This window comes from Brassica napus, chromosome C4 (genome assembly GCF_020379485.1).
Source record: "Brassica napus cultivar Da-Ae chromosome C4, Da-Ae, whole genome shotgun sequence".
NCBI lineage: Eukaryota > Viridiplantae > Streptophyta > Magnoliopsida > Brassicales > Brassicaceae > Brassica > Brassica napus.
In genome coordinates this window covers 24007863-24033970 of record NC_063447.1, presented here as the reverse complement: position 1 = coordinate 24033970, position 26108 = coordinate 24007863, and the positions used below count along the sequence as shown (strand labels likewise).

Sequence of the window (26108 nt, the reverse complement as noted above, 5' to 3'; positions counted from 1 at the left end):
TACTTGTCCAAATTTACTCGGTTTTAATCGTTTTCGTTTTATCTGTTTATTAACTTGATTCAAGATCCGGTTTAGAGAAAACAGGGACATGGTGACGTAACCTGGATGTTTGATTCTAATTTCAAAAGTGGACTAAAAATTAAATAATCACTAGTACTATTAGTTAATATAATAACCATCCCACAAAAAGAAAAAAGAAATAAGTAGTAATCAAATACTAGAATTAGTTGACCACAAAAAAGAAAAAAAAATTAGTCGTGAATATGATATGAAACTCAACGTGCTCTTATTAATGTTTATATAGTTAACATTCAATTTTTTTTGTAAAAGTTGAACAAAAGAAAAAACCAAATTTTAAAAGAAAATTTTACCTTGAATAGTAAAAACAAAACACACATTTTTTGCTTCTTTACTTCTCAGGTGCGTTAGACAACGTACTTTTATGTATCACACTTATTATTATATTTTTATTTTATTTTCTTTTGAACTAAAATTACATACATAAAAGTGAAGTGAATGAAAACATCTTTCTACTACCGCCCAGTAGAACACGGTGGTCCGCCTTAAACATTCAATACATGTCGCTCCGAATGGTAACAGTGGATTGAGGAGTGCGGGATGAGCGGATTATATATTGTCTTTGGTTAAAGTGTAGTTTTATTAACTGCGGAATATTAGCGGTTATAAAAAGTAAAAGCGGTACATAGTAAAATATGATTGGTAACAAAACGAAATGCAATACGAAACCAATAATAGAATGGTAAAAATATTATAAGCGGTGCAGAATACAAATTAATTATAAATATATCTTAATATAACAAAATATAATTATTACTAATAAATATATAAAATTTAAAGTTCTTCTTATGACACAACATAGATAAAGATAATATCAAGAATTTAAATTTTTCCAGAACATATTTGCAATATTATACCTTATTCGAGACATATATTCTCCATCTAGTGCGTTTGTAGCATATGATGTTTTTGTGTCATCTGAATCGGTCTCCGAGTCTGTGTTGATTATTCTCGTCTATGTCATTACTTCAACAAAATCTGCATCTGCGAAATTTGAAATATTGATAAAATTATGTAGTCCCATCGTAACCATTATCACTCTTTTTGTATATCAATGTCGTATCTTGGAAAATCAGAGAGAATCCTCAATTTCTTCTTCCAAACCCCAAAAGTCCTCTCAATTACGAAACGTAAAGAATCATGACATCGATTGAAGAGTTCTTCTTTATTTCTTGGAGGGTAACCAAAGTTAAATTGAGACATATGATACCTTACAACTCTATTACGTGATGACCTATAAGGAGCTAGAACCCTTGTTTATTGGGGTAGCCATAATCAACGAGATAATACTTGTCAAATGGAGGCATGAATCTCATAATCACTTTCTTTTGCCATGGTAACAACTGTGTCGTGACATGATCATGGAGCCTCATTCCACATATAAGTGAATAACTTATTGATGTCACATATTTTCATGATGTTCAGTGATCCATTATCATGTCAATTCCAGTACATTCTTTGTAACTCATGCGTTACTTTGACACAAATATGCGTTCCATCCATTGCTCCAACACATCCGCTAAAATATGGATAATTTACTCTATCAACTAGAAGTCTTTCAGGAATTCGTCGTAGTTCTTGTGTCGTTGGAGTTCTAATATAATCACATGCAAGGAGGTCAGTTGCTCTCAAAACTTCACTAAACTCTTTCATCACAGTCTCCTGATTCCGTGCAAAGATTAAACTGACATTTCTCTGAACTTCATTGTGTCCACATATCAGCAGAAATATAGCCACACTTTCTTTAATGCTTATGTTGGATGTCGGTTGTAGCCCGTAATTTGTTTGTAGAATGTTACACAATGTTGTGAAACATGGAAGTGACATTTTCAGTAATTGAAGGCAAGCTGTAGCATCTTCTTGTAGCCGCTGCCAAACATTTCTCATTTACAAACCTCTACCAGTTCGTTGCGGTGCTCTTTAAATTTTTTGATCATAATAATTCAAACTTGGTTGAATTACTAGTTCTTCAAATTGTTCATTTTACAAATTCCACAACTCAACTCTCTCTTCGTAGCTTAGATTATTGACACTTTGTGTTCGCAGTTGACATATACGAAATGCCTGTCATTTTAAAAGAAAAAGAATAAAATCATAAAAATTATTTTAATTATTTTAATTTTACAATAACACTAAAAAGATAAAAACACATTTTATGGCAATAACGATTAAAAACATTTCATAACAAACTAATCTCCATCACTTTGATTTTCGTGCGTGTTTTACCCATATGTTGAACAAACCTCCTGGTCTAGATTGTCATGAATTTTATCCAGATTCAAAACGATTTGTTAAACCAATCCCGGGTGATTGTGGTTGTTGGGTATCAAGCGAAGTTTCTTTTTTGAGCTATCTGAAACTTCATGATTATCGCCCAAGGAAAATCTATGCTGAATATTAGTTGGATTCGTTCTCGCTGATTTGTTATTTCCAGGATTTGGTCTTTAATGTCTCCATTGTTGATCACTTGGTGGTGTGTCCCATTGTTGAACATTTGATTGTGTACCCCACTGCTGAGCATTTGGTGGTGTGCCCCATTGTTGAGCATTCGGCGGTATGCCCCATTTTTGTGTAGTTGGCGGTGCCTCCTATCGTTGTGCATTTGGCGGTGCACTCCACTGTTGAGAAATTGGTGATTTGCCCCATTGTTGTGCATTTGGTGGTGTGATCGACTATTTAGCATTTGGCAGTGTTCCCCAGTGTTGAAAGCCAGACTGTACACTCCATTGTTGTGGATTTGGTGGTGTCTCACTGTTGTGCACTTAGCGGTGTATCCCCACTGTGCGAATTTGTGGTGTTCTCCACTGTTAAAAATCATGACCACATAAACAAGGTGAAATTTGACCGCCATATTTTTTTCCCACAAAAGATGGATTCCCAAATGATAGTCTTCCAAAATGTTGATTTTGATATGATTGGCCCAAACCCAACTGTTTTGGAATATCTTCGTTGTTTCGTGAAACACCAGTCATAGTTTCAAGAAATTGTAGCCTATCCTCTTTAGTGCTTGCAGCTATATCAATTAAATACTTATGCCAAAAATTTAACTCTTTGAATGTATTAAGACATTTCCAATAAAATTTAGTATGTTTTGGAACTTGTAGACCAAGGAATAACGCTTCCGCATTTTTCCATTCATCATAATCATCCATAAAGAAGTTGTTGTAAACTTTGTCGTTAATAATCTCTAAAACGAGTAATAGTGTCTTGTATTGTTGTCTCAAATGATTATTTTTGACGACTTTCTCGTGAACCACTTCCAACATTAGTTCATGAGCTTCCACCGGATCTATGCAAACTACTCCCTCGTCTGCCACTAGAATGTGAACTACTCCCATGTCTCCCACTTTGTTGACCTCTTCCAATATTGACTCCAATCGTATTATGAGAAAACTCATTTGAAGGACGTGAATCATCGTTTCGGTTGATGCGGTACACTTCTTAATTTTCTTGTGTCTCTGGAACTTCAGTATCTAGTATGTCATCCCCATCGAAATCTGAGTATTCATGTGTTGAATTATCAGCTTGTCTTTCATTCATTATCTTTACTCTTCTTTTTCGCGCAGAATTTTGTGGTTGCGAATATACATCATGTAATGCAAAATATCATACCATTACGTTCCAAAATTTTTGTGTCTCTCGGTTGAACAATTTTGTTATTTTACATCCCTATAAAAATATATATTTATAAATATGTTAATTTTGTAATATGTGTCATAGTAGTTAATTATAGTTATAACATTTATTAGTTATTACCACCTCATGGTTAGCCTACCACTTCGAAGATGTGTAAATCACTGATGTGTCAGGATCAACCGAAATACCAGTGGATTTCATCAGAAACTTCCACATCTTGTATGCGCTTTTAATTTCATCAAGTTTATTCTTGATGAACCCGTAAGTTACACTCATGTTAAACGCAAGGTTGAATTTTTCAACCATACACTCTATGCCAAGAGCTGTAGGTTATTTCAGAGCATATTATTCATGAAAATTGCATAAATCAAACAACTCAATTAATTTTTTCTCTTGTTCGTAAGTCCATTTGAATCTTCCTGTACTCTAGAAATTATAATATATATATATATATATATATATATATTAATTATTATTTTGGCATATATATAATTAATAAAACAATTAACTTAAAAAACTTACTCTTGTTCTTGTTTCATTAGAAACAAATATTATTGTGGGAACCAAAATTCACACATTCGATTTCCGTAATCGGAGGAAAGCCAGGAAACCCTAACTTTCGCTGAGGTCCCGGATTCTCTGCGAGAGCCAATAACAAGTGGCCAGATAAATGCGGAAAATATGAAAAGATAACAAAACAAATTTACAAAGAAAGTATATCTTTATTTCGAATCTTCGTAAGAGCGTTGCGATTATTACAACAGATTATAAAAGCTTCGGCCGCAAGAGCTGTCAGCGAGTTCCCTAGTTCTAGCCACCAAAAATCGTAAACCTAGTTGAGTCGCAGCTCGATAACGACAAACAAAAAAGATACAAAAAATTTTTGATTGATTTCGTACTGAACCTTATGAAAAGCTGTCTACGTACCCCTTTCGAGGATAAAGCCGAACGTAGTTCAATTAAAAGGGTTTGAACAAGAGATCGAACTGCAAGTGAAAGTTCGTCTAGTATAAGTGCAAGTCATAGAAACCGAACTTGTCGAGAATAAAGCCTAAGCTTTCTAAGTGCAGAGAGTTCTAAGTCTAAAGAATCGTGTTTTACGCTTCTTGCCTTCGCTCCCCTTATTTATGCCTCCATGATCGGCCGTCCTTCCTTTTCTACCCTTGATTCGAGTTTATCTCGTCACATAAATATTCCATTTTCCCGATCTTCATGATTATCCCTTGAAATTTTACATTTATCTTCGAACTTGGCATTTATCTCTTCTCGCGAATAATCGGTAACCCGTCATAGTGAATTTGGGCCGATTTTCGTTAATAATCGTAAGTGGGCATTTGCCGCATTTTAGACCCTTTGGGGCGTTTTTTGACGAAAACATTTTTACGATTTCTTTCGGAAGAAAAGCCTTCAGTACGATGCCGGTTTTACGAAACAGTGGAGATCAATAGTATAGCTGTGATAACCTTGGTGTTTAGTAAACCGTTATCATTTTATACGATTGATCCGAACTTAATCGAGAAAATAAGTCTTCTACTTTTTTATTGTAAAGTTTCAACGGCTACTCTGATCGAGACGAAACAAGAGACAGTTTGACCGAGACCCTGAGGGGGGGGGGAGTTCCGGAGAAGAGAACGCATAGCATTGGACTGATCCAACTCGCCCAATGGCGAATTGAAAAAGACTAATCCAACTCGCCATTGGGCGACATGGAAATGGATCTTCCAACTCGCCCAATGGAGAGTTGGATTGGTCGATCAAACTCGCCATTGGGCGAGTTGGACTTGGCTAATCCAACTTCCCCGATGGCGGATCGGACGATGCTGGTTTGGTTGTTCCGATGCTCAGAAATTGTTCGTTCGATGGGTTGAATGATCCTTTATGAGGATCTTGTCATGCAATAGTCTTTAAATATACAAAGTTTTAGTTTTCCGTATTCTTATTTTCTTTTCAGAAAGATTTCTCGGGAAACTTCCGACATTGATTTCGTCGTTACCGATTTTGACCCCAATAGTTAGCCCCCCATATCGCAAGTTTCAAGTTCGATTTTTGCGTGTGGTTAGACAGGTTAGGAAAGTTAGGCGGAATTAATGGCAAAAAGTCCGAAGGTGAACAGTAGATTGGCTCACTCCATTCCTCATGAGAATGGAATGTGGGAAGATTGGGGCTGCACCTTATGAAGGGTGCCTACGTACCCTTGTCAAAGGGATCAAGCCTTTCGTAGTTCGTAGTGGAGTTAAGATTCATACGACATGTTTTCTAGTGAGACCTTTATGGTCTAGTTATGTGTCGTATAGAGATTATCGGGCATGTTTCTGCCGATGGCATTTTATATTGGACCTTTGTCGGCCTCGAGAGTAGCCTTTCTGCCTATTTGCTTTGGCCGAGTGTGGCCGCATTTATGTTTTTGGGATTAGCTGCGTGTGGCTTTGAATCCCTGCCGCTTCCCGACTTCTTTTTAATGAATTGAGTTTAGCGTTTTAAGAGCATATTTGTATTCGTGTGAATGTAGAGGGATGATTATGAGTTGTCATCTCATATTCTAACTCTTTGCTAGATCGTCATATTCGTTGTTCATTTTGGGTGAAAAATTTTGAATTTTTTAATTTTACGCAGATTCGTAAACGTGGAATATACAAAAGAGACAACTTTTGGGATCTCGTATCGTCAAATACCATGCCTTGAGATGTTAAAGACCAGTTCGCTGGGTTTAGGATAAGACCTAGGTTTACCGTCGTTTTTTAGGGTGTGCGATGACTACTTCGGTTTACGTATCCCGTATGCGATCTCAACCTGATTCGTACCGATTTAAAGTCTGCGATAGGTTCTCGGCTTACACGACTTGTCTGGTAGGAATCGAGCATCTCTCCAGCGACAATTTCTAAGTCGAGGAAGTGCTGACCAAAATTTCGGATTCTTTTATAGCGCTATTATCCTTGTGTCAGATGTCTGAGAGCTATCTCTATGAGATGGCTAAGTCTGTTTGGGACGTTAAGAGTTTGTTGTGATCAGCAACAAACATAATGGTAGATATTACCGTTTTTGAGTCTTCATAGTACGTGTTTAAGGAGATGTTAGTGTGTATGACTGTTTGGTCTTCCAAAAATTTGTCTTTATCGAGGAAAATAATTTTGTGGAAAAACGGTTCTTCAGCTGTCTGCGACGTCTCGCAATGTTTAAGATTGGTTTTTCTTTCCTATGCCGCATTTTGTGCTTGAAGATGTTTCGCGATATTGCAAGGGTTTAGTCTTAACCCTTCGTTGGAGAAACATTTTGGTTTGTTCGCAACCAAAATTTTTGTTCCTGTTTGGATGTTAAGGATTTTGAATTATGATATAGGAATTAGGACCAAAGGCCGCGTAGATCTGTCCCTGGGAAGAAGCGTTTTCCTTCATTGTGCTTTGTGAAGAGTTGGCCCCCAAAGATTTATTTCGTGTACTTTTAAAGATGTTTCGTATAGCTCTGGGGCGTTGTTACGAAATTTCCTTACATGCCGCATTTTATGGGTAAAACGTTGCGAGCTTAAAGTGAATCGTTTAGTATATGGAACTTGATCGATTTTTGACAAGTTTAAGTTTTTTGTTAACCGTTTGGTTGTTCGGACTAAGTCTCGTTGTAAAGTCTTTATCATATGATTTCCGTTTTTGGGTTATACGATAATAATTCGCGTAATTGTTACTTGGTGTTTTAGACAAATTGCGGATTGTCGTTTAGCCGTTAAGTGATCGGATGGAGCGGTGGTTGCTCAAATGTTTTGGCTTGGCATGAAGGATGTATTCAGCCGCATAGCCGAGGACGTAGCTGGTCAAGGATTAGACCATGTCACTTTCACTTTCGTGTTAACACGAATATCATGTTAGTTTAGAATTGTCCTAAAGGGGCACCGAATTCTGGTTCGGACTTTTACTGGAAAGCGTAATTGTCTGAGGGCCAAAGAGCGTTTGTCGAGATTGATAGGCCAAGTATGCCATGGTTTTCTGTGTTAAGATGACCGATAGTTGTAGAAAATGATTTTCCGCTTTAGATTTCAGTTATACGATGAATGTTTCGTATAATGTTTCCTATAGTTGTATTAAAATTGTTTCTTTCTTGTCTGAGGAAGATGAAGCCTAAGAGTTTTGATACAGAACCCGTGCGGAGTCAATTGCGGGATGATTGCATGCTTGGATGTGACTGAGGGGAATGAAAGGCAGAAGCCAGCGAGCCGCAGGGATAAAAAATAAGATCTATAAGATCGTAGTGGGAAGAGATAAAGTTTAGATTGGTCGTCAAATGTCGGATCATACAACTTTGTTTTTGCTATACGAAAAATACTTCTTCGTAAACATGTTGCGTTTACTTTTGAAAGTTGCTTCGTATGAATTGATTTGATTGTATGAAGGATTTTTCGCGCAAGTAACGTGCGACCGGTTTTATGAAGGTACTAAATCAGTGCTATGTATGGACATGTTAAAGTAGTGTTGTTTCCGCAGATTTTACGAGAAACGTTTCTGCTTTGATTTTGATATTTGGTTAAAGTTTCTGGGAGTTACTCATGGAGTGTTACCGAACTTTATTTTGCTACGATCTAGTCGCAGAACGTTTTTCGTAGGCTTTTGAGAGGATTCTCATGACATATTCGTTTATGGAGCGAATTGGTCAACCAGCGGTAGATCTAGTCAACGAGCGGGGAGAAAGCGTTCCCTTTGTTGTCCTCGCTGCTAATTTTATTCTCAATTTTTCTTTGTCGCAAATGTTTTTGATGCTTTTTTGCGACTCACTTGGTTCACGGAAACTGAAAGAAATGCTTTGATGCTTGAAGATTTCTCGTATAAATTTTGATTTTTATACGAAACTCGCTTTATTAAGTCAAAAAGGTCCTCAAGACTTTGTCTAATCGTCGAGTTTCAGTTTGATATTTGTACAAGTTTTCTAAATGCATGATTGTGACAGAAATGCTGTAAAGTCCTCGAGATTATGTTCGTAATGGTTTTGATATGTTGCTAGCGTTTAGACGAATCTTAGATTAACGTTGCCGTTTTGGGACGATTTTAATGAAGCACCGCATTCCCTAAGTGTTTTTCTGCTTGTTGCTACAAGAGTTTGCTTTCTTAAAAAGCGTTTTCTTGATGCAGAGGCAAAAAGTTTTTGAAGTATGGGAGTATACGAGTATAGTATACGTACCTACTCTCCCTTTTTTACAAAAGAAAACAGATGAACTGTTTTTCGGAAGGGTTGTGTACGTTTTTTTCTTTTTTTAGGAAGCAAGATGAGTATGCTTGAATGCGTGGCTAACGTTTCTCGGGTTTTCAAGAGATTAGATCGGTTTGCAAGTTCTTCCTGGACAGTTAAGGATCAATAGAACAAGACTGGAAAAATTGCCTAAGACTTGCTTGCTAGACTATCCACCTAGATTCTAAGTTCCCTAAAATTTACGGCAGTTTCCAAGACGTTTTCATTCTTTTCCTTCAAAAAATTACAAGTCTGATAAATTTTTCAAGTCAAACATACCTTAGTCCAATCGGAGATTCGGTTTTGCCTCTTCTCTGTTTTGCTTGCTCATTTCTCCTTCCTCCTTATCTCGGAAACTTGGCATTTATCCATTTCTTCCATTTTTCTTTGTTCAAACCGAGCAAACCGCCATTACTTCTGGGCCCGATCTCGTTTTAAACCGTAAGTGGGCTTTTATCGTGTTTTAGAACATTTCAGACCAATTGACGACTTGCGCGTATTTACGATTTTTGTTAAAAAAAAAAAAAGAACCGTCGATTCGTCTTCCGTATATCATTGGTCTTTATGAACAAATGCAAACCAGTCCATTTACTCGAAGATACAAAGGTGTTAAGGTAACCAGTATCGTCCTGACATTGGACTTGAACTTCCATGAGAAAACAACAGCTTACTTGTTTTCTTCATAAAATCTTGACGGAAACTGACGGAAACTCCAATTGCGATGAAACTAAAGACGTTTCGATCGAAGTTCAAAGGAGAACATGTTGGGAGCCTTGTTGGGCGACATGGGAGAGAGAGAGAGGTCTTCAGTGGTGACTTTGATGATATATCATGGATTTTACCCACTTTTAGCTATGGTATATAGGTGTTTATAAATACATTATAGTTTTTATAAATACATTATAGTTTTTTTGGAGTATTTTTAGTATGTTTTCAGGTTTAGGTACATTTTGGAGGAAAGTGGTGATTTTGGGGTCTTTTGGAGCCTTTTGAGTGAAGAACTGCACAAACGTGTCAGATGTTTAGATATGGATGGAGATCTTCCCACGGTGAGATGGAGCTTATATTTTGACATAAGATAGAGCTTTGAGTTAGCTTTCAAATTCCACTGGTTTGAGGTCAATCCAACGGTTAGATCAGAAGTTATGTTTGTTTTACTGAAGAGTGGTCAGTCTGTTTCGCGAGAGAGAGTTATCGAGGAGATGAAGGAACGTCGATCGACGGTGCACCCTTGGTGTCGATCGACGGTGATTCCAGAACATGGGCCGAGTATATTTCAAGACCGACTTAAGCCCAGAAGCAACCACAAATTACCAGAATACCCATGGACGACCTAAAATCCTATTTTTGTATTTTCTAAACCATTGTTGACGGCTAAGCTTTATTCTATTGTTCTTAGTTAGGAGAGAATGGAGGAGCTCCTTCAGAGTCCTCCTGGAACTCCTTTAGTTTTCATATTGCTTTCTATACTATATCTATTCTTTCTTTGATTTTCTGTGACAACTATCATGTCTGAATAGATCCACCTGTTAGGTTTAGGGCTCAGACATTCATGAGAGATTAGCTCAAAATATAGAATTGCTAAGTGTTAGGATATGAATCAATTAAACTGTTCTTAATGTTTGTGTTATAGAGTAGCTAACTATGACCTTGCCTATAGATACTAGGGCGCAAGCGAAAGTTTAATTCTCTGTCTGATTAGTTTAGATTGTGCTAGGATTACTAGAAACAAGCGGAAGCTGATTTATTAAACCTAGTGAACATGTCAAACCTGTGTGATAACGCTCCCTGGAAGGTTCATCGATCGACAACTCATTAGTTGCATCGATCGACGGGCTGAAAGGTGTAACAATCGACACCCTGTTGTTGGAATCGATCGACACTTTCTCAAGACCAACAAGCAACAGCTAAGGTCCTAGATCCAGCGATAGATAGTCTAAAAATACGAAAGTTGATCGACTATTCTTATTGTTTGAGTTCTAGAATATCCAACCTTAGTCTCTATACTATTATAATCCTGATTGTCTGAATAGAAACCCTAGATCTAGCAACCCTCCTTCCACCAAACAAACTCAATCAATGAACCGAGCAACTACCTTGCTCACCACTGCTATTTACATTTAAACCATTCAACCTACCTTAATCATATAACTATTAGATCTTTTGTGTGTCCTACCTCCCTGTGAATTCGATCTCTAAGTACTACAACTCGACCTCTTATTTGAGAGAGTACAAATCACTTTTTATGGTAATTTAAGTGATATCAATTGACCAAGGAGAAAAGGAGTATGGCGAGTTTGACCAAGAGGAGAGGGTGTGTGGCGATTTTGGCCAAGAGGGTTGTGAGTTTGACCAGGAGGGTGGCTAGTTTGACCAAGAGGGTGGCAAGTTTGACCAGGAAACTGGATTGTTGTCCGTTTTACTCGACATGTGGCGAGTTGGTCGTTGTCCGTTCTATTCGCCATATGGTGAGTTGGACGTTGTCCGTGCTACTCGACATGTGGCGAGTTGGATGTTGTCCGTTCCACTTGCCATACTGAAATTATTTCCGGAGAGTTCCTTAAAAATAGCAATTTTAGACGTTGATTCCGAGATTACCGTTTTTGACCCCAACAATTGTTCCGCAAATTTATTTTCTGAGTTTTAATATCAGAAACTCTCGCTGCGATGAGCTTAATTATTGCGACCAAACCTAATCAGAAATTTTCTCGTTTCCGTAGGATCGATCCGAAGGAGTTTTAAGTTGTTTTTCGAAGTAAGCTTAAATGACAATCATTGAGAATTCACTGAGTATGTTACTATAGAATCGAAACTTGAATTTTTACGAAACCTTAGGTTTCAGAAAACGTTTAGTAGTGAGGAATACGATCTCCCGTTTTGCTTAGTTTAGTCTTTTTCAGCCGTTTTTGGTTTCGAGTGATTCAATAGAGATCAACTTTGTTTCTTCGAAAATTATTCGAAAGAAATATAACATTGGAGAATTGTCAACTCGATTTTCTGTTCTTTTATTTCCGCAAGTCATCCAGATTTTATCCGTGACTTCAGGAGGTCAAAGCAATGTCTCCGAAGACTTTTACGGAAGTTATTTGGAAAAAAGTTAAGCGGTGAGTTGCGAACCCAATTTGTTGTGCTTCCTTCTCCTAGGGTTTCTACGCGGATTAGGGAAGCAAGTTTTATTTTTCTGAAAAGTTTTCGGAAAACGTTTTTTGGTCTAACACTTACGTGTTGAGATTTCTCCAACTCGGTAATGAGACGGATTTAACGGGGTTTGATAGATTTATCGTTTCACTTTCTCTTTTTTTCTCTTTAAACAGAGAAATCGCAAGCTCGTTTCGGTGCTCCTCCCATGGCAAAAAGTTTCGACTAGGTTTTCGATTTTGTCAAGCACTACAGTGTTTGTTTAAGCGTTGGTCATAGGAGCAGTCAGTGCTGCGAGTTTGTCTTTCGTATTTCCAAACATCGTTTCGATCAAGCGTTTTGCGGCCGTGAGTTAGAGTAATCCATACCGCCCTCTCTATAGCGCCAAACTGTGGGAACCGAAATTCACACCATCGATTTCCGTAATTGTAGGAAAGCCGGGAAACCCTAACTTTCCCTGAGGTCCCGAATTCTCTGCGAGAGCCACGAAAAGTGACCAAATAAATGCGGAAAATATGAAAAAATAACAAAATAAATTTACAGAGAAAGTAGATCTTTATTGCGAATCCACGTAAGAGCATTGCGATTATTACAACAGATTATAAAAGCTTCGGCCACAAGAGCTGTCACCGAGTTCCCTAGTTCTAGCCACCAAAAACCTTAAACTTAGTTGAGTCGCAGCTCGATAACAACAAACGAAAAAGATACAAAAAAGGTTTTGATTGATTTTGTAATGAACCTTATGAAAAGCTGCCCACGTACCCCTTTCGAGGATCAAGCCGAACATACTTCAATTGAAATGGTTTGAACAAGAGATCGAACTGCATGGGCAAGTTCGCCTAGTATAAGTGCAAGTCATAGAAACCATAAATGAGAGAGAGAGAGAGAGAGAGAGAGAGAGAGAGTCTATTAAACTAACCATAAATTCATTATCAAAAGTTTTAAGCATTTTTTGTCAATTATATTTCGTTAATTTGTAATATTCAACATTGAAGAATATAATATATAATTAAATAATTTAGATTATTAACATTTCTACCGCAATAATGCAAGTTTCACCTTCTACTATATCCTGTAGACAGTATGTTACACAGATAAAGTATAAATGAAATGAAATAGACTAAAAAGTACAATATACATTACTGAAATTATCAAATAGATCAAGAATACTATATGAGAGATCTCTGAAATTGGAAAACGGTATAAATCTTTGAGGAACGCCATTGAATAGATGAATGAAAAAAAACTTGATCGAAATAAGTATTGAAGGTTATAAGTTTTTTTTTTTTTTTTTTTTTGCTTTTTAATTATTTAAAATAACACAAATTTATCTACTATTAGTTTTATGTATATAATATACATGAATTAATGTTTAAATGTATATGAATTAGTTGACAAATTAATTATGCTAAAATTATGTTGCTTTAAATAAATACTATAATTTATTTAATTTGGTTTAAGGGATAATATGCACAACTTTGACGGTCTTTTATCATAAAACAAGAAATATTTAATGAAAACGTCATATAGTTTGTAGGATTTTCAGATATATAATTTTATAATAAATAAAATATTTATTTAAATAATATTGGTATAACTGATTCTAAATGTATAAGGTATAAACCTATGGAATGTATCTCGCAGTGATTACTATAAATGTTACCATTCGTATCCCTTATATATTAATTGAGAAGCATTGCAACATTTTTTTGTAGTCACGTACCATCACTAAGATGATTCTTGGAATCCAGAGAAAAAAGTTGATTCATCTAAATATATAATAAGTTTTTTATTAAACTAACCATAAATTCATTATTAATGTTCTTCGTTATTTCTTTAAATAAAAATTACAGAATTGCCTAATGTTGTTAAAGTATATATGACAGTTAATGATTTTGAATAATAAAATTTTGATAAAAATAATGTATCTTATATCATATTTGTTTGATTTTAAAATATTAAAATAAATTAAACAACCACATTAACCATATAATAAAAAAATTATATTTTATGTATAAGTTATAATTTGAATTTTTAAAAACAACTATAAATTACAAAAACTGTTAAAAATCTCACATTCAAATTTTATGATCCATGGTTTAAATATTTTTTTATGACAAGATGCGAAAGATTACAAAATCATATAAGTAGAAAGTCTCATTTAATAAGTAAGATTAAACTAAATACCTTATAAAAATACATAAATTTTTTTAATTTCAACATTTACTCTGGAATTTATTTTTTGATAAAAGCTTTGAAAAAATATTGACAGGAAAATTACCACAAATACCACATTCATAGTACCACTTTTCAGGTCTACACTAATCACTTTTACCATCACTTTTAATGAAGGGTAGAAGACAGTTATACCCCTATGGTTAACTAATCTAGACTTACGGTTTAGAGTTGAGGGGTAGGGTTTTTGGAATATGAAATTTAGGATTCTAATAAATATATAAATAAATAATTAAAAAAAATTTAAAAAATTTTAAAAAATAATTTTAAACATAATTTTCGATTTTCAAAAAGAAAATTTGAAAAAAAAATTCAAAAAAAAATCAATTTTTTTTTATAAAAAAGTTCGAATTTGAAAAAGTATAATTCGAAAACATAAAAAAAAAATTCTTTATTTTTTTTATTTTTTATTTTTATTTATTTAAATAATGATTTATTATATATATAGAGAACAAGAGTATAAGAGTCTTTTGCCACTTAATGAAGGAAATATTTTTGAAAATGTCCCTTTAGTGGTGGTAAAGATGAAAAGTGGTACCATGAAAGTGGCAAACATAAAATTTCCCCAAAAAGATACAAATGATAAAAAAAAAACCAATGAGTAGAAAGCATCATTTAATAGATATTAATATTAAAATAGATTATATATATGTTAATATCATTTAAATTTAATTAGATACCTTATCAAATAGAAAAAAATATTTTTTGGATTAATATAATTTATTTATATATTCACACCAATTTAATTATATATGTAATAGTTACTTAACGTTTAGTTATTCAATATATATTTATTATTTAATAATTATGTAAAACATATAATACATAAAATAATTTTTATATATAATGTTTATTCCGCGCAAGGCGCGTCTAGTACTGTTTTGAACTGCAGTTGTCCCGAAATATGTGCCTTTGGCACAAACTTTACTTAAATTGTACCGCAGTACTTAATCCGCTTGCCCCGCACCGCCCAATCCACTATCACCGTTAGAAGCCATAACATCACAATTAATGAGGCTTAATCAAATGAAAAAAAAAAAAAACTACTTCCTTTTTTTCCACGGATTTCATGTTTCTCGTACAGTCCTGCACAAATTCGTTTCCTAATATTTTGATGTTTCCCTTAACTATATTTCCAGAGTTTTATTATAAAAAAAAATCATCACATTCAACCCTAACAAAGATGACATGAACAGATCTCAACAAAAAAAAATGTTAAAGTATGGTCCTAAAACCTTGCTACCGAGCTACTCTGAAATCCTTTTTTTTCATCGATATTCTATTACTCGAAATTGAGGTGGTTTGGGAACCAGACCGGAACATAACAACCATTGTAATACGAATTCCTGTGAAAGGACCTTCATATTGTAGCTAATGAATCAGACGATACATTTTCAGAACGAGGAGTGAAAATAATCGAGAAATCGAAGAATTTATTTTTCAATCTTGACAACTCCTTCAGTTCAGTGGAAAAGTCCGGCCATGCTCCTGGATCTTAAATCATCAAAATTAAATCCTTACAATCGGTGCCAAGCCTAACACACCGATAGTTGTATCATGCACTCCAGTGGCCATAAGAGAGCCTCAAGTTCCGAGTGTAGGGGTGAGATCTTTATGCTTTGATTTTTTGCTCCCAAAAGTTGAAATACTCCTCTATAAATTTTCATGACCATACACAACCACTGAAAAGTGTGTCATGCATCTCTCTGTTGTTGAGACATGTTCAGGAGATTGTCGCTCCACTGATATTTCTTCATGTTTACTATTAGCTTCAAACCAAACATGACATTCTGATTCAGCGTGTTTGGCAGTTTTCAATTGGTCCATGTCTATCCTCTGAATAACTTATCAGTTCTTGCTTTCCAAATATATCATAGTATCCAAAGGTAAGGGTCTTTATCTAGCTCAGGATCTTAAATATCATTCTTTCGCCATAATAGATAATTCATATTTGTGTACTGGCTTGCGCTGGGGAACACCAACTGTGAAAATGAGATTGTTGTTTGTAAACTGGCAGACATTAAAAAATAGTGTGGTTAATAGTTTTATTTTGTTCTCCACATCTAGGAAAATGATTGTCGCATCGCATATGGCGATGTGTTAAAGTACTTGTCACATCTACTCCGAAATCTAAAAAACCAAAACAACCTTGCTTAATATCCAAATGCACATATCACCTACTATTACCTAACCAATGTTCTTCTTTGATTTGGAACATCTACCTATTTGAGATTGTAATGAGTTAAGATGACGATAACAATAAATAAAAATTGCACTTTTCTTTATACGAGAACAAGAAAACTATGATTCTTTTGTTTGACATTGGTTAGGTAGTGCTAGGCCTGGGATTTATTATCCGAGATCCGGATTCGATCCGAGATCCGCTCCGGATCCGCTCCGAAAATAGGATATCCGGGGTTTCCGGATCCGAATCCGGATAGTAAAATCTTGGATCCGTGCAAACCGAATCCGGATCCGGATATCTTAATTTTTAGGTCAGGATATCCGGATCCGGATCCGTATTTTTAAAATACATTAAATTTTTAAATTTTATTAATATTTATATTTGATATATTAATATTTATACATGAATTAATCTTATAATATTATATTTTAGTTTTTACAATATTATAAACATATATAAATATATTTATAAATATTTAATCTATGTATTATATTAAAAATATTAGTATTTTTTGTTAAAAATATTATTTTTAATTATTTTGACGGATCCGGATCCGGATATCCGCGGATAATAGAATATCGAGACGGATATCCGAAACCCGGATATCCGGAAACCACGAATCCGGATCCGGATATTAAATCCACGGATCCTGATACCCTAAATTTCCCGGATATCCGGATCCGTCCCATGGCTAGGTAGTGCTACTATTAATTGTTTGTCAAACAAATAAATGAAAAACTATGACTCTTTTGTTTCCATCCAATAAACGATTTCATGTTTTCTCAATAAACTGGTTTTGTTTTTTTCTCTGGTGCAATAAATTGGTTGGTTTTTTTTTTTTAACGCTGATTTATTATGATATTACAATTATGATATGAGAAAGGTTACATAGACGATTCGACAACCAACAATACTACATGTCTTACGAAGACCTACACCTAACTGCATCACCTGAGCCGTCCTATGAAGATCTACACCTGACCAGATTTACTTGCACCATGTTGAAGATCCCTTGTAAGCCTTTCTTCCGTAGTCTGCATAATTGTTTAATAAATTCTCTCCGGGACTTGAAACCTGGATTTCTTGTGATCTGCAAGAAATTGCATAGTTTGGGATTCGAACCCCAGACCTGGGTGTAGAAGCCTTTAAACCTTAACCACCAGGCTACGGTGCGGTACATCGTTATCTATATTATATTAAGGAAGAAAATTAGAACCAACAAAAAAAATATAATAGAATTACTTCAAAATGTCGACTTGCTTGGCGTGTGCCTACAATATTCTCGAGGATTTAAAAACAAATGTCATCTCTTCTCTAAAGTCTAAACATGTTGCCCAAGGAAAGTACTCTGATTTGTCCCACTCACAAAAATTCTATTCTAACTACCCCACCTATTTTCTAACTATCCCTGTCTTTTTCCCTTTCTCTTATTACCCTTTCTTTTTATATTATTTTCCCTTAAATCTTAAATCTGCGGACTCCACTTTCTCTTCTTTTTTTAATATTATTAAAACAGCTTGTGGACCCTACTTTCTCTTGTTTTTATATTTTTAAAACAACTTGTTGACCCCACCTTTCTTTTATATTATTAAAATAGTTCGCGGATCCCACTCACTTTCCCCTATTATTTTTGTTTCGACTTAAAAGCCTTCAAATTTAAAATAAGATATTTCATATATTTTACTATTTTATATTTATAATTGATTTAACAATCTATATAACTTATGAATAATATTCTCTTTGTTTTATAAAAAAAAATTGATACTTTTATTGTTATATAAATAATATCATTTTATAATTTCAATTCACTTATATCTATTTTGACTTTAGTATTATTCAGAAAATACTTTTTGTATAGTATTTTATATAAATTTGAAGATTGAATATTGTATTGTGGACTACTAGGACTATTAGGAATACTCGAACTACTTTGGACTATCTTAGACTACCTTGAACTACTATGTATTATGTATATTTCTAAGAACTTTATATTTTTGGCTTACTATATATTTCTAGCAGATATAATTTATATTTGAAATTATATTTCTATATATGTTTTTAAATATCAAATTAGTCATGAAATCTTTAATATTTCTTAAGTTGTTAGAACGCTTGTTAATAACATAGATGTTTCAAAACCAGTTGACACAGTTAGTAGTAAAAATCACTTACCTTCAAAATTATCAATTGAAGCTCTAATATAAGAGAGTAAATCAACATGTGAAGAAGAGAAACGAGAAGCTCGAGATACTCCTTTTATTGACGTAAATCTATTTTGAACTAACTTGAACTACTATATGTTATGCATATTTCTAAGAACCTAATTTTTTGTCTTATTATTTATTTTTAGCAGATGTATCTCATCTATTTTGTATTTATATGTTCATATATATGTTTAATTAGCAAATTACACATAAAATACGTTTGATTTGTTAAGTTGATTGAAAACTTCCCATTTTTATAGAAAATTTACTTATACTTCTATAACTAATGTCGTGATGGTAAGGCCATAATAAGGTGAATACCGCAATATATATATATATATATATTTTTTTTTTCTGAAATTTTTTTTGTTGTGATTGTGTTATATACAACCTAAAAATGTCTAAATACATTGATATTACTTATAAATTTGAATTTTTGACGTGGTACTACTAATAAATGTTTAATTTTGCAAAAGTATTACTATGAAGAAAGAAATATTACTACAACCTTGAGAAGTACTAAGTGTAAATATTCAAACATATGTTAGACATAAAATATGATAAATTTGTCAGGTTTTAAACATGTTTTTTCCACCTTACATTTTTTTGTCACGTTTTAGACATGTCTTTTTTTTTTAATGTTTTAGACAAGTTCTTTTCGTTATAAAAAGACACAAATTTATGAAAATGAAATTTTTAAGTATATCGATATAAAAAATATATGAAAATATGTTTAATGATTATATGGTATTATTTAATTATCTATTATTTTAAAATAAAATTATTTATATACATTATTTTTCTTAAACTAATATTGTTTATCCCTTTCATGCATGTGCTAAATATGTTTTACACGTTTTAGAGGTTTTATTTGTCTTAGTAATACCTAATAAGCTTAGTAGTTCAAATTTTCTAAAATGTGTAAGCCATGTATTTTTTGTTAAAACATGTTTTTACTAACGAAATAATAATACTATATATTATAAGTATTGTATATTCTAGTGATTTCTAATAAATCCAATAGTCCAACTTATTTTTTTGGCACATAGTAATATTTAACATTCTAGTTATCCAAACCTGTTTCAGAACAACATAATACCAATTTTATACACATTGCAACAAAAATAACAAATTTTCCTACACAATATTCTTAAATTGTTATAAATCCAATGGTGAATGTCCATAACCAGGCCCGGCCCTGGAGTAGCCATGACCAGAGACATAGAAGAGGAGCTGAGTGAGCCTGAGGAGGATGAGCCAAGTGATGAGACTGCCGTAGAAGAGAGGTGTGAAGCTGAGGATACTAAAGAGAACCAGAACCAGAGTGAGATACCATGTGAGCCAACCAGTGTGTGGAGTGGACCAATTACTAGATCAAGGCTGAGAGCACAAGAGGAGAGGCTCCAGGAGATAGCCAAAATCGTGGGCCTTGGATCAAGACAAGGATATCAAGATAAACCAGCCTGTTGGTTTAATTTAATTACTTTGTAAAGCCTTTGGTTATTAGGCTTTCATTTAATTTAAACCAAAGACAATTAGGATTTTAAAATAAACCAATTTCAATTGGATTAAGATTAGAATTAGAATTAAACCATCCTGGTTTACTTCTAGGGTTAGTTTGCGATTTCTTTTAAGAAACATGGGGACACCGCTTTTGCTTTCTGAACTTTCAATCTAAGAATTATTCAGTCAACTTTATTGCCTTGTCTCTAGCTTTCTCTGTTCAGCTCAAGAACATTGATCTCACTTAAAGGAAGGAATTCCTGGTGAACTCATCTTAGACAATACAAGGTGATCTTGTGTCTTTGAGTAGCAAACCATCCTTGGCGCCAACCCACAGGCTCAGGGAGACGTCCATAGTTCAAAGGAGAGCTAGTAGCCTCTTAGAACACCCCCTATCCATCCACCTTCAAGTGATCCAGAGTTTAAGCCATACCCAGGCTGCACCAAGTGGTATCAGAGCCACTTGAAGGTTAGGGTTTGCGATTTGTCTACTCAGATCATTCACTCCATCAAACACTTCTCTTATCTTGCTATCTGTTGTAAGCCAGCTGAGCCAACCCTGCAAATCAAAAAAATAAAAAAAGAGAGATCTCTGATCCAAATCAAAAAAAAAAAAAAAGAGAAAGCTGAAGAGTAATCCAGCTAGCTGAAGAGAAATCCAGCTAAGGGTGGTAAAGTCAGCTGGTGCCTAAATCTGTTAATACTTTCTTTCTGATTCATTGGGGTTTAGTTCTAGATCTTAAGTGTAGAACTTTGTTTTTCAACTGAACTTGTGGGAAGAGCTGAGACTTGGCGATTTGAAACTTGAGTGAGAGAGAGATACTTTTGTTCTTGGCTTTGTGTTTTTTTCTAACTATTTCAGGAACAATGAGTGAAGAGAGACGAGATGGAAAGCAACCAGAGGGTTCAGGAGAACCGGCTGTCCAGCAAATCAACCTCAACCAAGTTCAATTTGAGGCTATGATGGCTGAGATAACCAGAAGAATGCAAAATACTTACAACCGTGCTCAACAAGCTAATTAAAACTTACATGGTGTTAATGCAGGGCAAGAGAGGGACGCGGTTGCTGCTGGAGCTCAGAGAGCACGCCTTGGACCTATAAGAGGGCCACGAGTTGAGATTGGGGGTCGTGGGATTTATGGAGAACATTATCAAGAAGATTCAGCTGATGAAAGTGATGATGTATCTCAGGCTAGTCAGAATGGTAGAAACTACAACCGCAGGCGGCTAGCTACTGATAACCTAGGCAATCTCAAGCTTAGAATCCCTCCATTCCATGGGAAGAATGATCCTGATGCTTACTTAGAGTGGGAGAAGAAGATTGAACTGGTTTTCAATTGCCAGCAGTTCACTGAGGAGAGAAAAGTGAGACTAGCAGCTACTGAATTCTGTGGATATGCTATTAGCTGGTGGGATCAGATTGCTACTACCAGGAGACGCAATGGAGAGCCTCAAGTAGCTTCCTGGTTTGAGAGGAAAACTGTGATGAAGAAGAGATTTGTTCCTAATCACTATGGAAGAGATCTACACCAGAAGTTGAGAAGGCTTTCTCAAGGATCTAAAAGTGTAGAGGACTATCATCAGGAGATGGAAACACTCTTGTTAAAAGCTGACTTAGAAGAAGATGTAGAAGCTACTATGGCTAGATTCCAAAGAGGTCTTGACAGAGATATACAAGATAGGTTGGAGCTACAAGAGTATGAGGACATGGATGAACTGCTACATAAGGCTATTTTGATTGAGCAGCAGAACAAGAGGAAGAGCTCTACCCGGTCTTCATACACTCCTGCTTCAAAACCGGCCTACTCCAAGGAAGATAAGCCAGGGGATAAGTCCAAAGAAGGTTCTTCTTCAGTAGAGACCAAGAGAGATGACAAGGGTAAAGGAGTAGCCACATCTACTAAAACCACGAACATTAAGTGTTTCAAGTGTCATGGCTTTGGTCACTATGCTAATGAGTGAACCAACAAGAAGGTGATGACTATCTTAGCCAACGGGGAGGTGATATCAGAAGAGGAGGACGCCGACCAAAAGTCTGATGAGGAAGGCGTGGAGTACCCTGTCCGTGGAGAGCTACTAGTCACCAGGAGACTTCTCAATGCTCAACCTAAAGCCAAAGAAGATGATCAAAGGGTTCCACACCAGATGCTTGGTTCAAGAAAAGGTTTGTACCTTGATCATTGATGGAGGAAGCTGTACTAATGTAGCAAGTGATGAGTTGGTGGAAAAGTTGGGTCTTCAAGTGTTCAAGCATCCTAAGCCATATCTCTTGCAATGGATCAATGATGAGGGTGGATTAAAGATCACCAAGCAAGTGAAGGTCTTGCTATCAGTGGGAAAGTACCAGGATGAGATCACTTGTGATGTAGCACCCCTTGAAGCTAGCCACATCCTTCTTGGACGTCCATGGCAGTATGATAAGAGATCAGTACATGATGGCTTTACCAACAGATACACTTTTATCCATAAGGAGAAACAAGTTACCCTGGCGCCAATGACCCCTCAGGAGGTACACCAGGATCAGATGCATCTCAAACTGAAGAGAGGAGAGTCCAAGGCCGCCAGCAAGTCCTTGCTTCTTAGAAGAGACCAGCCAGGTAAGTAAACTCAACCTCTTTGCTACTGCTAAAGATATCAAAACTGCTGTGATTGAACAATCAAATTTGATACTAGTAGGTTATAAAGAATTGTTGATCTCTACTACTAACCCTGCTCCTGAGATTCCAGAGGAGATTGAGTGTCTTTTGCAGAAGTATAGAGATGTGTTCCCAGAGAACAATCTAATAGGTCTGCCGCCTATTAGGGGAATAGAGCACCAGATTGATTTTGTACCAGGAGCTACTTTACCAAACCGTCCAGCATACAGGACCAACCCTGTGGAGACCAAGGAGCTTCAGAAACAAGTCAATGAGCTAATGGAGAAGGGACATATCAGGGAGAGTATGAGTCCTTGTGCTGTACCTGTCCTCTTGGTGCCAAAAAAAGATGGAAGCTGGAGGATGTGTGTGGACTGCAGAGCCATCAACAACATAACAGTTAAGTACAGGCATCCTATTCCTCGCTTAGATGATATGCTAGATGAGTTACATGGTTCATGTGTCTTTTCTAAAATTGATTTAAAGAGTGGTTACCACCATAGTAGAATGAAAGAAGGAGATGAGTGGAAAACTGCTTTTAAAACTAAGCTAGGACTGTATGAATGGCTTGTGATGCCTTTTGGGCTTACTAATGCACATAGTACTTTCATGAGATTAATGAATCATGTCATGAGAGCTTTGATAGGACGATTTGTAGTTGTTTACTTTGATGATATCCTGATTTACAGCAAGACTATGAAAGAACATGTTAACCACTTGAAACAAGTTCTAGATGTGCTTAGAAAAGAAAATCTGTATGCTAACTATAAGAAGTGTTCTTTTGGCACATATAACCTTGTCTTTTTAGGTTTGTTGTGACTTCACAGAGCATACAGGTTGATGAGGAAAAAGTGAAAGCTATCAGGGAGTGGCCGATTCCTAAATCTATTGGAGAGGTCAGAAGTTTTCATGGACTTGCTGGCTTCCACAGGAGGTTTGTGAGAGATTTCAGTACAGTTGCAGCACCACTGACTGAAGTAATCAAAAAGAGTGTAGGTTTCACTTGGGGACCAACCCAAGAAGAGGCATTTCAAATGCTAAAAGAGAAGTTAACAAGTGCTCCCTTACTTGCACTTCCTGACTTTTCTAAAACTTTTGAATTTGAATGTGATGCATCTGGTATTGGAATTGGAGCTGTGTTGATGCAGGATAAGAAACCCATAGCTTACTTCAGTGAGAAACTAGGAGGCGCCACCTTGAACTATCCTACCTATGACAAGGAGCTGTATGCCTTGGTGAGAGCTTTACAAGTGTGGCAACATTACTTGTGGCCTAAGGAGTTTGTGATCCATACAGATCATGAATCCCTTAAACATCTCAAAGGGCAACAGAAGCTGAACAAGAGACATGCCAGGTGGGTGGAGTTCATTGAGACATTTCCTTATGTCATCCACTACAAGAAAGGTAAGGAGAATGTAGTGGCTGATGCACTCTCCAGAAGGTATACTCTTTTATCTTCAATGGAAACTAAACTCTTAGGATTTGAACATATGAAATCTTGCTATGCTAATGATCCTGAGTTTAAAGATGTGTTTAGAGAATCTGAGAAACATGCTAGTGGAAAATTCTACCAAGTAAAAGGATTTCTTTTCTATGATAACCGCCTGTGTGTTCCTAGTGGTTCTTTGAGAGAATTGTATGTTAGGGAAGCTCACGCAGGAGGGCTGATGGGACACTTTGGAGTCGCCAAAACACTCTCCACCTTGCAGGAGCACTTCTATTGGCCGAGTATGAAGAAAGAAGTGGAGCGTGTGTGCTCAAGGTGTGTCGTGTGCAAGCAAGCCAAGTCTAAGGTCCAACCAACAGGTTTGTATACACCTCTCCCTATTCCTACTGCACCATGGATTGATATCTCTATGGACTTTGTCTTAGGATTGCCTAGAACTAGGAAAGGAAGAGATAGTATCTTTGTGGTTGTTGACAGATTTTCTAAGATGGCTCACTTCATACCTTGTCATAAAACTGATGATGCATCTTTGGTAGCTGATCTATTCTTTAGAGAAGTTGTTAGATTGCATGGTATGCCTAGGACTATAGTTTCTAATAGAGATACTAAGTTCCTTAGCTATTTCTGGAAAACTCTGAGGGGAAAGTTAGGAACTAAGCTATTGTTTTCAACTACTTGTCATCCCCAAACTGATGGTCAAACTGAATCAGTCAATAGGACATTGTCTACTCTTTTGCGTGCCATCATTAAGAGTAACATTAGGACATGGGAGGATTGTATACCACATGTGGAGTTTGCATATAACAGAGCAGTGCATTCAGCTACTAAACTCTAACCTTTTCAAGTTGTTTATGGTTTTAACTCACTGTCTCCTCTTGATTTATTTGCTTTACCTTTAAAAGAACAAACTAACCTTGATGGCAAGAAAAAGGCCGAGTTTGTTTTGTCTTTGCATGAACAGGTCAGGAAGAACATTGAGGAGCGGACCAAGATGTATGAGAGACAGAAGAACAAGGGGCGCAAGGAGCTAGTACTTGAATCGGGTGATCTTGTGTGGATTCACATGAGAAAAGAGTGGTTTCCTGTTGAGAGGAAATCAAAGTTGCTACCAAGGAAAGATGGACCTCTCAAAGTGCTGAAGAGAATCAACAACAATGCCTACCAGATTGATCTTGAAGGAAAATACACAATCAGTTCTACTTTCAATGTTTCTGACTTGGATCCTTTTATTGCAGATGATTTGGATTTGAGGTCAAATCCTTTTAAAGGAGGAGGGGATGGTGTAGCCATGACCAGAGACATAGAAGAGGAGCTGAGTGAGCCTGAGGAGGATGAGCCAAGTGATGAGACTGTCGTAGAAGAGAGGTGTGAAGCTGAGGATACTAAAGAGACCAGAACCAGAGTGAGATACCATGTGAGCCAACCAGTGTGTGGAGTGGACCAATTACTAGATCAAGGCTGAGAGCACAAGAGGAAAGGTTCCAGGAGATAGCCAAAATCGTGGGCCTTGGATCAAGACAAGGAGATCAAGATAAACCAGCATGTTGGTTTAATTTAATTACTTTGTAAGGGGTTTGGTTATTAGGCTTTCATTTAATTTAAACCAAAGACAATTAGGATTTTAAAATAAACCAATTTCAATTGGATTAGGATTAGAATTAGAATTAAACCATCCTGGTTTACTTCTAGGGTTAGTTTGCGATTTCTTTTAAGAAACATGGGGACACCGGTTTTGCTTTCTGAACTTTCAATCTAAGAATTATTCAGTCAACTTTGTTGCCTTGTCTCTAGCTTTCTCTGTTCAGCTCAAGAACATTGATCTCACTTAAAGGAAGGAA

At 35.8% G+C, this 26108-nt stretch overlaps 1 protein-coding gene and 1 pseudogene across 1 annotated transcript; one reads left to right on the top strand and one right to left on the bottom strand.

The window, feature by feature from the left end:
* Positions 1 to 2826: 2826 nt before the first annotated feature.
* LOC125585910 lies at positions 2827 to 5322 on the bottom strand (annotated as a pseudogene).
* Positions 5323 to 22164: 16842 nt separating this feature from the next.
* LOC125585909 lies at positions 22165 to 25732 on the top strand. Its single transcript, XM_048755630.1, has 8 exons — positions 22165 to 22351; positions 22395 to 22784; positions 22864 to 22974; positions 23047 to 23578; positions 23632 to 24177; positions 24361 to 24629; positions 25173 to 25463; positions 25539 to 25732. Exons 1-8 carry the CDS (start codon positions 22165 to 22167, stop codon positions 25730 to 25732), a joined length of 2520 nt encoding a protein of 839 aa, XP_048611587.1.
* The last annotated feature ends 376 nt before the right edge of the window (positions 25733 to 26108 follow it).